General features: G+C 39.8%; 1 protein-coding gene across 1 annotated transcript; it reads left to right on the top strand.

Moving 5' to 3' along the window:
* The first annotated feature begins 7,378 nt into the window (after window positions 1–7,378).
* On the top strand, window positions 7,379–10,515 carry LOC146258839 (calcitonin-1-like). Its single transcript, XM_084672249.1, has 4 exons — window positions 7,379–7,476; window positions 8,368–8,459; window positions 9,307–9,441; window positions 10,326–10,515. The coding sequence occupies exons 2-4, from the start codon at window positions 8,374–8,376 to the stop codon at window positions 10,513–10,515; spliced, it is 411 nt and encodes a 136-aa protein (XP_084528375.1). The 5' UTR covers window positions 7,379–7,476; window positions 8,368–8,373.
* Window positions 10,516–14,922: the final 4,407 nt, after the last annotated feature.

Here is a 14,922-nt window from a genome sequence, read left to right on the forward strand (position 1 = left end):
CCAAGCCACAGCATAGGCCCTGCACACATGGGGTGCAAAGAGGGTTGGGGAATGGGGGTTTAAATATGTGGTGGGTGCTTTTTCTGCCTGCCACAATGCTTTGTCTTATGATCAAATGCTTTTTATTATTCTCTTGCCACACTTGTTTCAAGATGTGTTATTTTACATGTTATGGTGTTCAAGGTTGGTAAAGCCTATCGATCAATAGAGTTCAGTTATCTGGTCATTTGTGGTCTCAAAGTTTTTGTAACTGAACTACGCTTCTGTGTTGCTAAACTCCAAAAAGTAAGTGATTACACAGCTGTATTACCCGAACATGCCTCCAGTTATGGGATTACTTCAACATATGGAGAGGGACTAAATATGCCCATCTTGCCACCTCTGCAGCTTTAAATAGTTCAGCAACGTGGTTAGCCTTGAAATCGACTGGTCTAATGGGGGAGACAGGCAACCTGTCTGCCAAGTGTGCATTAAGATGGCAGATCACAGACTGGGGTTAGAGTTCGGCAGCCACACATGAAAGCCCCCCCCCCCCACACACACACACACACACACACACACACACATTGCAATGGGTTTTGCGGGTTGGAATACATCTCATTTGACTGTTACATTTCACACTGATTGCCAGGAAAAACAAAGAAATAGGGATGGTGTTAGCGAGATGTGTGTGTGTGTGTGTTGGCATAGTCATACAGGATAGTCACACTGAATTCTGACATCCCCCCTTTCCTTGCTCGCGTTTGCCCTGAAAGAGCTGACTTGGCACTTCAGAGAGGTTAAAAAGCTGAAGAGGCTTCTTCTGTCTCAAATCGGAAAAAAAACACAGCACATTGTGGAGCACTTAATAATATCAAGAGCCAGATTGATTGCCTCCTCTCTCAGCCTCTAAATCTAATAATAGCCAGCCAATAAGTGGCAAACCTCGCCCATCGTGTTGCTCATTCATGCTTATTGATTATTTCTTAAGAAGCTGGTGGAGTTATGCTGAAAGTTCAAGCAGGTATATTACAATACAACCTGTCAGGTTTCTTTTTCCAACTTTTCTAATTTGTAGAGAGAGATGCTTGTAGGAAAATAATATGCATGTTAGACACTGTTCAATGCTTTTGTAAAGCATGAAAATGACTTAATTTGACACACAATCTGACCCTCTATTGATATTCCAATGTGTATACATAATTTTACCTCATCGTTCAGCATTTCACAGTACATACCACAGCATTTATTTGTCCCAAAATTGTTATAATTCATCACAATAGATGTGTAGTTTTAGGGCAAAAAATCGAGAAGAAAAGGTTGTATTATCTTTGACCATAGCAACAACAAAAAAGAAAACGAAAAGGTGTCTGAATAATTTCTTGAGGCACTGTAAACAAAATGAATAATGTGTCATTGCACTGCTGTGGACCTATATTTACCCACTGCTGTCAAGTCTTCTTGATAAGAATATGGATGCCATTCCTGACTCTTTTACTCCACTACATGTGTACCACTATGGATCAGGTGCATTCTGGGACTTCCCTGCTGTTCCCGTCTGATCTGACAGGTGTAGTTTCTTTGATGGGGAAGCTGGTCTGGCAGGTTGTAATCCCCTGGGGATGTATGTGTGCAGCCTGCTCAGACAAAGAACAAGAAGAAGTAACCACATAATTCTGCACTCTTTGTATGTGTAGCTTTCTCTGCCTGTCAATCATGTGTTTGCTTGTGTGCTGTCTTGTAGAAAATCATCAGGTGGTCTCAAGGTGGATACTGTGAAGCAGACATGCCAGGACTGGATTATATCAAGGACAAGAGTACATCTCGGGTGACAGGAGAGGGCACATGCTTTTAATGAAAATACTGGTTTGTAATATTTTGTTTTACGATAATATAATTGAATTTTGTCATGCAATATAATTTACATTTATTTATTTAGCAGACGCTTTTGCGATGACACATCAAATGAGACATCAAAATAATTGCATAACAAAAGAGTTTAAGTTTAAGGTGTCCTCTTCATCACAATGCATGTTCATGTACTGAATGACAATGCAAACAATTATTTCAAAAAGGGCACCAACACCATTAACTTTCTCAACGGTATTAGTTGACTGTCAATGGAAAGAAACAGCCAATGCCAAGTCTAGGAAATGAGACATCAAATCATTAATGCAGCTCAAAGTATTTTCCTGGCTCCCCAAACAAATGCTGAAACATTAATTGCATTTGCCCATCCAATACTGTATTTTTGGATTAACTAATATGAGAGGTCACTTTTGGAGATGAAAGTGATTCTTGGCTACCACTGACCCCCCTTTATGAGCAACCGTTTAGTCACCAATTTTTCCTCGGTGGCTAGACAACAAATCTATGAACCACTTTTTCAGACCCAGATAAGTTTGGTCGAGATCAGGTAAGAGCTATTAAGGGAAGTGCACCATTTCCCCCTTCTGAGATTTACCTTTAAAAAGTTTCATTGTCCCGGGTATACATAACACACATTCCACAAAAAAATTGTGTGCATGACCTGTATGTCCATTGAGGAGTGACTTTATTTAACAATTTTACTGTTGTACCACATTTGAATGCAGTCCACTCATCCACTGAGAGACGAGAAAGGAAGTAATTCCAAGTATGTGTTGGAACATGATTATTGAATTGTTCATCAAATTGGATTCAGAAACAATTGTAGTCTTCCACTCATGGCCATACTCATATCCTATTTTTGGGCAGGCAAGATCAATGTTGGGACAGTCAGTAATACTATTGTAACATCTCAGAATATAAGTGGTCAAGTGTAGCTTGTGAGACACCTACGGTATCTGGCTCACCATTGCTAATATATACATCAAACTCCTTAATGGTCACTTGTGCTCCAGGATCCATCATGTCACAGTAATGGCTTTGACGATTGAGGGTGCTTTTACTGCATTTAACTGATTAGAAAATCTGTCCCATTTCTAACATGAAGGAAATGCCATGCCAGCATCCGAACACGGAGTGTTAATTTCATCTCCACGGTGCCAGAGTCATTAGCTGTAAGACTCAATTACTTCAATAAGAGAGTGATATAATCAGAGAAGGGGGAGAATTAAGGGTCACAGACTTTAATGGTTTATTGCGTCAGTTGGGTGTCTTCTCTGAGGAGTGGCTGATGGGACATACATGGTTAAGAAAGTGTGTTGGTGTATTCTGTCACCCAGGAATTTCAATATCAGATAACCTCAACTGTTTTCTATTTTAATGGAAAAATCACTTCTACTGTGCTTTCTAGATCACAATTTGCATGATATGTATGTTGGATGAAAGCATCTGCTAAATGAATAAACATATGCATTGTAATACTTGATATGGTATTTTATGTTTACCTATAATGCATTTTCCTTTTGTAGGCCTTTTTGTCTCTGCACTGTATCTCTGAATCACCAGTGCAGTGATAAACTGAAAATTATTTAAAAAATATATATAATTTGTTTTTTCTTAATGCTAAACTATTTGTGAAACTGATATATAGAAAATAATGACATTGTATTGGTTAAGGAAAATGTGTGCAAAGTCAGTTATCCTTTCTTGGTAAATGTTTCAGCTATTAATTAGTAAGTTAATAAAATCAAAATGTGAAATAGACGATACTGATCCTAAATTTCATTTAATTCTGCCAAAAAACAATGATCAGTTAAAATCATGTGTAACGCAGTCAGTCTAAAGACGTTTGGTGTATATGACATAATGCTTTAAAAAAAGAAACTTGGACACAGAAAAGCAAAGAGCAAATGGAAATGTAAGGAAACAAGAGAGGGGAGAAAACATGGGTCCCTGTAGCAAGGCCTGAGTCTGTATGATACCTTGAACCAGGGAACCACCCCAGGAAATAGAAGCACCAAGCCCAGTTAGGCTGCAATCTAACTACTTTTCAACAAAAAATACTTTTCAAAGAAACGCGAGAAAGTTTGCGAACTTTTTTTTGAACACTGAAAACTTTAATGTTCACGATCATACAGCCTGACTTCAGAATGGATTAAATAAAAATCGTAACCGCCATCTAACAACTATATGGTTCCAATCGATTAGAGAACTTCTTACCATGTCACTTTTCATGTCAATTATAAAATATCACCAGGTTCTAGAGACAACCATACACAACCCATCATTGAACACACATTTCTTTAACACAAAAGAAACCTATTGTTTATGTGAACAGTGAAAATCATTCACAGGGTATAATCCAATGTCTTACAGTATAACATCATGTACATGAAACTGGACTCATCAGTCTAATACATTAAAGCTGACACTGTAAGACTCTTTAATTTCCAACTTGTCTTTGCTGTGGAGAAAGAAATGACAGCAGAGCCTGGCCATGGGCCACATTTCATAACCGCATACCGTTTAACTTTCTATAAATACCATGGGATGGGATCCAAGTTGATCAAGTGGGATTGAACCTGAAATGGCTCCAATGTGTTTGAGCCAAGTTTTCTTAAGATACTTGGAAGGAATTGCTTGCTACTCTCAAGCTTTCAAAAGGGTACTCATCTGAGTCACTGTAAGAGTAGTTTTGCTGATTTAAGTAAAAGTCACAAGATCATAATGGTCGTACATCTATTCTTGTACATGTGTTAGTTACATTTGAGTGTTCATGCTTCTGGGAAACACAACAATGTGTTGCCAGTTGTTTGATGTGTCAGTATATTTGAATGTGTCAGTTTATTTAATGCCACACTGAACTTTATATTTACCAGGTTGGAAAAAGGCAGAACCAGCAAGGACCAAGCAAGGACCAAGCAAGTCCAGTTAAAGTTCATATTCCATTTGAATCTACATTTCCTCAAGCTGAGTCACTTTACACAGAACCATGATAGATACTTTGAATGCACTTTCATAAACACACCAAACCCCTCTCCACAAACGCCGCATTTATAAGACTCTAGACATTGTTGAGTGGTCAACATTTTCCCTCTCCCCTCCTTTTCGTGAATGAAAGTAGAGTACTACTGAAACCGGCGGAGGATGATGTCAGAGCTAGCCAAACCTTCCTCCCACGCAGCATTCAATGGCCACCTGATTGATGCCTCGCTGTTTAAACTATTAAATGTAATTTCCCTAATGTCCTAAGATGAACAACAGTGAAGCCAACAAGTGAAGTGGCACTCCACATGGGTCTTAAAGTAATGACCTATTCCAAAATGTAAGCCTATCATTTGTTCGGTATTCCCACATACTACTTATCAGGGGGACTATGCATGTACTTCAAGGGGGGGGGGGGGGGCATGCATGTACGTGAAGCATGTGTTCGTGTGTATGTTGGAGCAAAAAAAGAGTAAAACAGAAAAAATCAATTGTACATGCCAAAGTTCTCCCATCTCTGTAAGTTTGTGCATTTACCTATGCATTTTCACGTGTGTGTTTCTGATCGTACCAAATAGTATGGTCAAGTGTGTGTGCAGGTGCACTCTCCAGGTGAACAAACCCCTTAGAGCCTCCAGTGGAAACCACACAATGATAAAAGCTTGGTCACAAACATTCAATCAAGCAGAGCCTCTTTGGTGATGGTGAGCACAAATTAGATTTCGAGATTTAGAGCTATCACAGTGTAGCTAATGACTTAAGTGCAGTTGCTCTTTCCTTTGTCTTTATGAAGCATTTGATCTGAATCTGGTCCTGCCCACTTGTAGCGCAGCACCCTGCGCTTAAGACTGGAACAAAGATCATATCTCAGCCCTTTGACCTTATCACCAATATGCATCTCCCAGAGTATGACTTACATTCTCTAGTCTAGTGCATTAAGCTTTATGGTTTAGTATGTTTATAAAAATAAGAAACCCCATCAACCTTGCAAATGAGCGTGGTTGGCTTTTTTATTTCTCTAATAGCAAAGTTGTCTGTGCTTGTGCAGTGGATTTGACAAAACCGACCAAAACTGTCATAAATAGCCCATCTGATTTGGTATTCCATCCTGTTAGGGCAAATTGTTAAATGTCCACTGAAATCACACCAGGGTAGGTGAGCAGGTGAGTAGGTGAGATCTGTTGCGAAAGACTACTGTATTGACTCTACTCTAATCCCTCCCTAAAGGTGAATTTTGAGTAATACCATTGCAAGATCGCATCCACTGTCACATATTCACACAGTTACCTGCATGCTCATTCACAAACACACACTGACACACAAACGCACTCAAGAGCAGGTGAAACCACAGACATGCACGCAAGCAGACCTATATACTGGACACACTATGTTTCTCTCTCCCTGTTCTCCAAGGTATGGTTTGGACCCTGGGCGGCCCATTTTGCAGTGATTTAGAGTCTGTGACATCGCTGTGGCTCGCTGCTCAATAGCACTAAAAGGCTCATCCTGTCTAATGGGGTTCCTCTATGACGCAGACAAGAAAATACCTCCCCCTCCTCTCCCCCAGGACTCAGACCAACACTCCCACTCACACACACAGCCACAGCAACACACACTCACACACACAGCCACAGCAACACACACTCACACACACACACATTTGTACACACACAGACACATAGACTGTATGTGTCCACTGTTGTGAAGAAGAAGGGAAGTCATTTGATTCCACGTGAAAAATTGTTATATAATTGCGAGAGAGGGGTAGGCAGTAGTGTTTGTCATTACAAATGGAATGTTAGCCAATGATCTTGATCAGTTTGCGGAACAACTTAAGTTTTGCTTGATGGACCATTGTCAAATTATAATCAAGATATTTGTTTTACATTAATAATCTGATCATTATACAGAACATTGTTTCACATTGTGTCAACATTTTAAAATATATCCTATTTAAGTAGACCTTTTGTAAACCAATATTGTCAACGTATAATCAATGTTACAAATGTAATCAATGTGTGTTTTTACTGTGTAAAAACAAAGACAGATTCTTGAGGTCATGGATTTTCTATATCTTGAATACCGTAATTCCAATGCTGGACTGAATGTTTGTCATGTACATGGGCAGTTTACATGCCTCCCCAGCAGATGGCCCCGTCTGCAAATCAATGATGGGATTTACTGATTTGTCACTTGACAAATGTCATGCATGTAATGTTTCCTTCACAATGTGTATCGTTGGGGATAGTTTTCATGTCCTGTGAATTTGGTTTTCTTGTTTAATTAATGGCTACAACACCAACTTGGAAGTCAAATGGTCTAAATGACTGGAATATTTTGTGAATGAAGCACATCATGACTGGAGAATGACGTCATTGCAAAGCCATTTCCCTTATTGGAGTGCCAGAAGTAAGGGATGACATCTGATTGGCTTACCGGAGCATCTCAGCCAGCGGATTGGCCGGGGAAAGATAATTAAACACCTACACAGTCAATGCACAAATCCAAGTGGTGGATATATAGGCTTGTGCATTGGCTCCGCATGCAACAGAATCAAGAGTTGGTCTTCAAGTTGAGAGAAGTCAACTTAGTGTTTGATATATATATATATAGCTCTATTTTTTTGCAAGGTGATTATCACTGAAGGTAAGTGATCAACTTTTATTATGATTCACATAATGGACACCAAAAAAATTGAATGGAAAGTCCATGGGATGTTGACAGTGTAAACCTGCGTTTTGGTGCAGTGTGATGAGGTAGTGGTGATCATGGAATTGATGTGTGGCTGTAGGGTTCCAGAGCCCAGTTCTACCGGCACCAAGGGGGAGAGGAAAGGGTACGGAAACGGTGAGAGAGAGTGCAGGTGGAGAAAAGTGAAAGTAAGTGTTGGAACTGGAAAGGGAGCGAGAGAGAAGGATGGGGGTCTTGGGGGTTCGGACTGTCTGAAAGAGAGGTAGAGCGTGTGTGTGAGTGTGCGTGAGAGGTAGAGAGGCGGCAGCTTATTACACTAATGCACCTGCTCCCCTGGGAGTTGGCACGCTGGTGTCCCACTCCCTTCCTCAGAGCTCCAGCTAATGCTGCTGTCCCACTTGTTAGTGTTGCGCTACACGCTAAGACCCTTGTCCTGGACATGCTAAAGGCTTGGCAGAGGACTACCAGTCCTTTTCAGAGATGGAGCCAGAGAGATAAGAAGTTGGATACGAGTTGGAATGGGTGAATGGATAGATGGATTGATGGATAAATGGATAGATTGATGGAGAAATGGATGGATGCGTCAGGCTTTTTTGAACTGTCCAATTAGAAGGTGAGAGAAGCAAGTGAGAGAATCTGCAGCTAGATTGAGCAGTGACTGGGGAAAGTTATTTTCAAGAAGTGCCTGAAAAAGCATACAGTAGTTCATTGGTGTGCTTCACCAATGTATACGTATATGTATGATCAAACGGTGATGATGTTCTTGAAGTTATTGATGTTCTATGACTGAATTCATGAATGTATGTAGCATTTTGCGGAGCTGACAGGATTGTGTCTTTGCTGTAGGGGACCATGGTTATGTTGAAGATCTCTGCTTTCCTTATTACCTATGCCCTGGTCATATGCCAGATGTACAGCTCACAAGCGGCCCCTGCCAGGTGAGACAGAAAGACAGACAGACAGACAGACAGACAGACTGACTGACAGACAGACAGACAGACAGACAGACAGACAGACAGACAGACAGACAGACTGACAGACAGTTCATTTACACCTGCTGATCCATGTGTAATACACACACACACGCACATTTGTAGTTATGCAAACACACCAATGCACACATACTGTGCACATGAATGGACTGACTTAAATTGTGGATTCACCATAAATACATCATCCATTCATATACACTACTTTAGTCACTTTATATTGTATTGGAGTGGAGTTTTGTAACTTGTTGTTTGTTTTTGGAAGGTTTCATCTTTTCCATCATTCTATTGAGTCTGTAAATTACTTTCTATTCCCACAATAAATGTACATTTTATTTTTAACAACATGCATACAAGCATATTTTTTGCCCAATATCATCGAAGTGCACTCTAGTTAAGTGTCAAGGGACACTCTAATGAAATTTCCAGTTGAAAAAAAATTAAATATAACGAGTAATTTAATTTAGGAGAGATAGATGAGATAAATAAAAACATCCAAGTCACGACCCCCACTTCTTGTTCCATGAAGATATTGATTTAGTCATAAATCTCGACTTGGTCACACAACGGCCCTTTTAGATGGGCCACTCTCAGCAGATTGTTTTCCTGTGTTGGCTGGGGTCCCTCCGAGTTCAACATAATGCCTTTCGGACTGTGAAGCTCCATCCCGTTTTATCTTTCTTTTTTTCTTTTTTTCTTTCTTTCTTCTTCACTGTAGAGTTTAAGTCTAGCCACAGTTCATGTAAATGTCCTATACAACCTACTCCTCCTTCCACTCTCCCCCACCACTCTCTAGACCGGGCATAGACTCCATGACAGATCATGTCACGCTCACGGACTATGAGGCACGGAGGTTACTCAACGCCATAGTCAAGGAGTTTGTGCAGATGACAGCCGAGGAGCTGGAGCAGCAAGTCAACGAAGGCAATAGGTACAGACAACCCTTCATTACCTCCTGGTATCCCTGGAAAGATTGTCTTCCGGTGGCTGGTGAATATGAAAGACAGATATCAGTCGTAAGAAATGATTAGGGTGAGTGATCACCCGTGGATGAGCACCGGTGTCACACCCAAATCGTTCTTTAAAGTTCACTTTAATCTCCTCAAACTCTTTCTGAGGACCTTTTTACCCCTCCATATCAGTGTGCTCATCTGGATATTAATTTACCTATAGAGGTGAGAAAAAAACGTACTCAAACCTAAAGGAAATATTTGAGTGCTCACAAACAGATTCTCTGTCGCAACCTTTTCTACAGCATGGATTTGTTTGACTCTTATTATTTGAATGGGCAAACCTGTTTGCTTGCTGGATATGTTGACAGATCAGTATGCCTAACCAGATGGATGCGTGCATGATGTGGATTAGTTGGGAGTGGAATTTATTGCATGACAGAAAAATGTTACATTACAGCAGGAGGATCGTAGGTATGATATGAGCATGTGGTTGATAAAATAAAATCCTATAACTGTTGGAAGGGGGAGCATGATGTTATTTTGAAAGCATGTCCAAAGATGCATTTTTCTCTCATAGCAAATGCATGAGTGGATATTGTTGTTAATTAACCATACTAACATAATTAACAGTGAGACGTTGGGAGATTGAGAAATCATGTGTGGGTGTAAGTGAGACAAAGAAAAAGTGTGTCTAACCGTGGATGAGAGAGACATAGAGGACGATGAAGCATGAGTGTGAGAGATAAAGTCCATTTGAGAGAGAGAGAGAGTGACCAGACCTGCATGTTATCCCATGTTTATGAGCCTGTTTCTGCATGTTTGTGTGTCCCCCTCCCTTCCTCCCTCCCTATCCCTCTGACAGCATGGAACGACCCCTTACCAAGCGCTGCTCCAACCTCAGCACCTGTGTGCTGGGAAAACTGTCTCAGGAGCTGCACAAATTGCAAACGTTCCCTCGCACGGATGTGGGGGCAGGAACGCCTGGCAAGAAGCGCAGCTTACGTGACAGGGAGCACTATACAAGCTACGGGGAGATGCTTGAAAGTATCTAACCCAGATGCTTCCTTCCTCCTCTCCTCATCCCGCTGCGTCCCTATGGTTTTGGTTTGACAAGTCTCGGTGCATGTGGAGTTTGCCTGCTTGATTGACCCTTTAAGGAGAATCTCTGATTGCTATCCCCCAACACGATTGTTTTCCTTTACTTTGAGCTCCATCCATTTCATTTTGACAGAGAATTACATACTTGTAACCCATTTTAGACAATCAATCAACTCACTTGGGTTTAAAACAATCAGTTCTACAGGAGTCTTTTGATTCATCCTCAATGTGCAATCCTCACAGTACAAATCATTGATTGTATTAAAAGCTGCTGAAGGATCTAATCAGGAATGGGCACATTTTAGTAATATCAACAGATAATAAATGGTTCCTCCATGCATCACCATGTTTCTCATTCAATAAACGTATTTTTCTACCAGGAAGCCTTTTCTTATTTTCAATTTCAAAGTAATGCTATGTAGTTTTATGATCCTGGCGTAGCTCTATAAAGCCATTGCCAGGAAATTAAGTTTACTAAGAAATTATTTTAGCTCTTTAGTAATGCCCTTGAAATACCTCTGAATCCCTAATGGAGTCTCAAGGTAAGAAATATGACTGATCTAATTCAAAACACATTTTCTAAAGTGATTAAAGTGACTAAATATATGCTATATGTTACTCTTGTCTAAGATTTTCTTTATTAAATTAGTCAACTGCTGTTACATGTGTAATCATGTGTTGGACTGTGTAGGCACGTATGTGTGTACATGACTGTATCTCTTGGAAGGGGCCATGTCTTGTACGTGTGTTCCGGAGCTCATCGTTAACCACGTCCCCCCTCTCCTGAAGCAGTGTTACAGCACAGAAACGAGCCTGCAACACAGCAACTTGCGTGACTCACCGCCTGGCTGACTTCCTGAGCCGGTCAGGAGGCATGGGCAACAGCAACTTTGTCCCCACCAACGTAGGCTCCAAGGCCTTCGGCCGGCGGAGGAGAAACACTGAGGTGTGAGCATTCCAACCACCGTCAGGGATATGGTGAATACTTGTCTTTCTGTCTTCAGTATTCCGTTTTCTTGCCCTCTCTTCCTCTTCGTCCTTCTACTTTCATTTCTTCGTTATTTTCTCAGTTTTCTGTTCTTTTTGGTGGTTTAGGAAACATTGAAATTATGAAATGTAACTATTTGCTTAACACATCTGTATTTCCCTTTGTCTTTGTTATAAAGACGATTTTACTTTACTTTCTTCTCTTGCAGAGGTTGAACCTTCTCAGTGTGAGGACATCAGAGTAACTGGGGAAAAAACATAAACTACAAATTCAAAATAAACTGAGAAGACTGGCCCTTCAGTCTCCAACAGTCTTCAAAAATTGAGACAACATACTCCACTAATGTTATGAACCTTTCATTTTTACTTTTGGCAAACAAGAAAAAAAAAAAAAAAAAAACACCATCCAAAGTTATGTACATAAAAAAATGAATCCTTATAATAATTTTACTTTTTTACGCATTTTCCTCAGAAATAAAGAAAGAACAGAAGTGGTTCTTTATTATTATTTTTCTCAATCTCTCTCTTTACTTTCAGCACATTTGTACCATGTGACCCCTTATAAGACCCATCATTCCTTTCTCTTATCCCTGTCCCTGGCAGCACCTGTTTGCTGTTCTCCTGAGGGACGCCATTAAAGATCAGCCTTCCCTAGGCTTCCCCTCAATGGCTGTGTCTTGTGCCTTGATGTAGAACACTTTACATGACATGATTGTACAGTATGTTTCCAGATATAAAGAAGACAAGAATGAAGAGGAGAGAAAGAGAAAAAAAAAACTTATTCCAGAGATTAATATTGTAACGATTGTGAAATTTCAGCATCATTAAAATGTATTTTAGATACATTTGGGTTCGGGGTACTTGTGTTGTTCTTCAAAGGGTTTGGATTTTAGGTAAAGAAAGATGTTTGTTGATTATATATGATGCATACCATGGTTGATACCTACCCTGGTTTTCTACAATCAATACACTGGAACATTGCAAGCTCAGAAACATTTGACAGAATACATTGATAAAGAATTTGACTTCTATCTCATGATAAACATTTACAAATGCAACTAAAATACAAATTGTAATGATGTAACTTAAAGCCTAATTAGTATGCAACAGTGAAAAATACATCGGTAGATGATACCTGTTAGAGCACTGCAAGTCGTTTTTCATACTGCAAAAATTATACTGTTGTATCAATGTGCTGAACCATAAACTAATACACCAGATCAGAGACAGCTAAACATATGAGAATTGGGAATCTCAAGAAAACTGACCTGACTTGCAGCCAGATTCTTGCAATTAGAATCGACGATCCTTCCTGCGCCATTTGACTACAATCATATGTTCACATAGGATTCAATTCAAGCAGGAGTTACATACAATTGACACAGTCATTTACATTTATGCATTTAGCAGTCATCTGAACCTGAAACTGAATTTCTACTGGTTCTTTTAAATTGTGTACTGTTTTCAAGTCAAAGGTCCAACTGTTAATTTTTGTCACTGTGAATTGCTCACTCTGTAATTGTATGGTCACTATTATACTTCATTTGAAGTGTATAAACTGGTAACGTATCTACAAGGTTTCTTGTTAATTCAGTTTGGGCTTCATGTGTTTTTACAGCAATCTTCCAACAGGTGGCAATATAAGTATCCTTACAAAAGTTGAAGACAAAGTTAAACCTGAATGAGAATGAAATTAAAATGAATGATCATGATACATTCCCAGTGGAATAATCCCAGAAAACTCTATCAGGGCCAGTAGGGTCCATGGAGAAGCTTTAACACATACATGGAGGCTGTGCACACCACTGACCCCAACATCTTTGAATGAAAATATCATACTACACACCAAACATGACCCCAACCAATGAAAATACAATTAATATAAAGAGTATTGCATCGGTTAAGATGGACCAAGATAAGATTGGTGAAAGATTTTAGATGAAGATGAACTACAAACTAAAAGCAATGAACAAAGTTCTACAGGGTGATTCTTACGGCTTGAGATATGGGACTTCATTACTGTTACAGGAAATAGGAAAAACATAATCACCACGAAATGAGTCTCTGGGTAATTCATATATGATCAATACAGAGTGCAAAACTGGATTTGAGCTACATTTCTTTTTTGGCTGTAGAAGCCTCATCTGTTATTCGTTTTTTAAAGTCTTTCCATCGTCTAGCATTTCTCTAACTCAGTCTGTATGACTGTCTGGGCTGGAATCAGTTCAGGTTTCTGAACAGGGCTGGATTCCACATGGAAAAATGTCTTCAATGATGGAGAAACATTTTTCCTACACATTCTCATAATTGAGGGGGACGAAAGTTTAAGGGCTGGTTTCAAATATTTGTGTTTTATTCTCAGCAACCTAACTCAGACTTATTTGCCAATGACAAAGCAGTCCTAATAGTGTACAGCTGCTTCTCATTGGATGATTTCAGTTGGTAATTAGATGGTTCATATGAAAAGGGGGTTTGCAGCAAAACCCTTTATCCAAAGAAAAGGCCTTGCTTTTTCAGTTCCCAGAAATGTCAACCATGACCCCAAATCTGGTGAAAGGTTTTGGAGTGTTGATGCATTTCTGACACAATTTGAACTTGACCTAACATTTTATTACTACACTAGTGTGTGAAGGAGTATACAAAGGATTTACTTATAAACATTGCATTTACATTTACATTTAGTCAACGCTCTCATCCAGAGCGACTTACAGTAAGTACAGGGACATTCCCCCCTGAGGCAAGTAGAGTGAAGTGCCTTGCCCAAGGACACAACGTCATTTGGCACAACGGGAATCAATCTGGCAACCTTCTGATTAGTAGCATGACTCCCTCATTGCAATTTGATTATATGTCCCAGCCATTGTTTATGTAAGGAAATAGTCAAATGGTAAGGGAATTTGCTGGTTTACAGTTTGAAAAGTAATACTTAATAATTTAGTGCTCAGGATTGGTATGTGAAAGCTGCTCTTATTTGTGTGTTGGTAAGAAAAAAATGTGTATGTGAAGAGGGAAGGGTAATGTGAACCACCTAACTCCCGTTTCATTTTAGAATTTTTCCTTTTCTTTAAAGCTCCCAATTTTTCCAGACGGTTGTAATTTCCAAGGTGAAACCAGACACCTAAAAATGCTCCTGGTTATGGGCCAGAAACAACACACAATCAGCTGACATCCTCTCACCTTCCCGAAAGCCCTTTTTTCTTGAGACTTCCAGGGAAAGTAAACACCCTTTCACTGTCAGAAATGTGATTTCATTCTGCTGTGATGGCAGTTCCTCTGTCTGGTTTTCCCTCTCCCCTGTTTTTTCTTTCTCCTCCCCTCCCTTTCTCCCACATCTGGATCCCAGCTCCTCGTTTATTTATGTGGTCTGCGTTGTT

This window comes from Hypomesus nipponensis, chromosome 14 (assembly GCF_054491055.1).
Source record: "Hypomesus nipponensis isolate SF chromosome 14, ASM5449105v1, whole genome shotgun sequence".
In the NCBI taxonomy this organism is placed as follows: Eukaryota; Metazoa; Chordata; class Actinopteri; order Osmeriformes; family Osmeridae; genus Hypomesus; species Hypomesus nipponensis.

Bases quoted from the DNA above. Each gene is read 5' to 3' on its own strand.
- LOC146258839 (XM_084672249.1), top strand. From the start codon at position 8,374: ATGGTTATGTTGAAGATCTCTGCTTTCCTTATTACCTATGCCCTGGTC. The intron at 8,460-9,306 runs GTGAGACAGAAA...ACCACTCTCTAG, and splicing joins TCACAAGCGGCCCCTGCCAG to ACCGGGCATAGACTCCATGA. The intron at 9,442-10,325 runs GTACAGACAACC...TCCCTCTGACAG, and splicing joins CAAGTCAACGAAGGCAATAG to CATGGAACGACCCCTTACCA.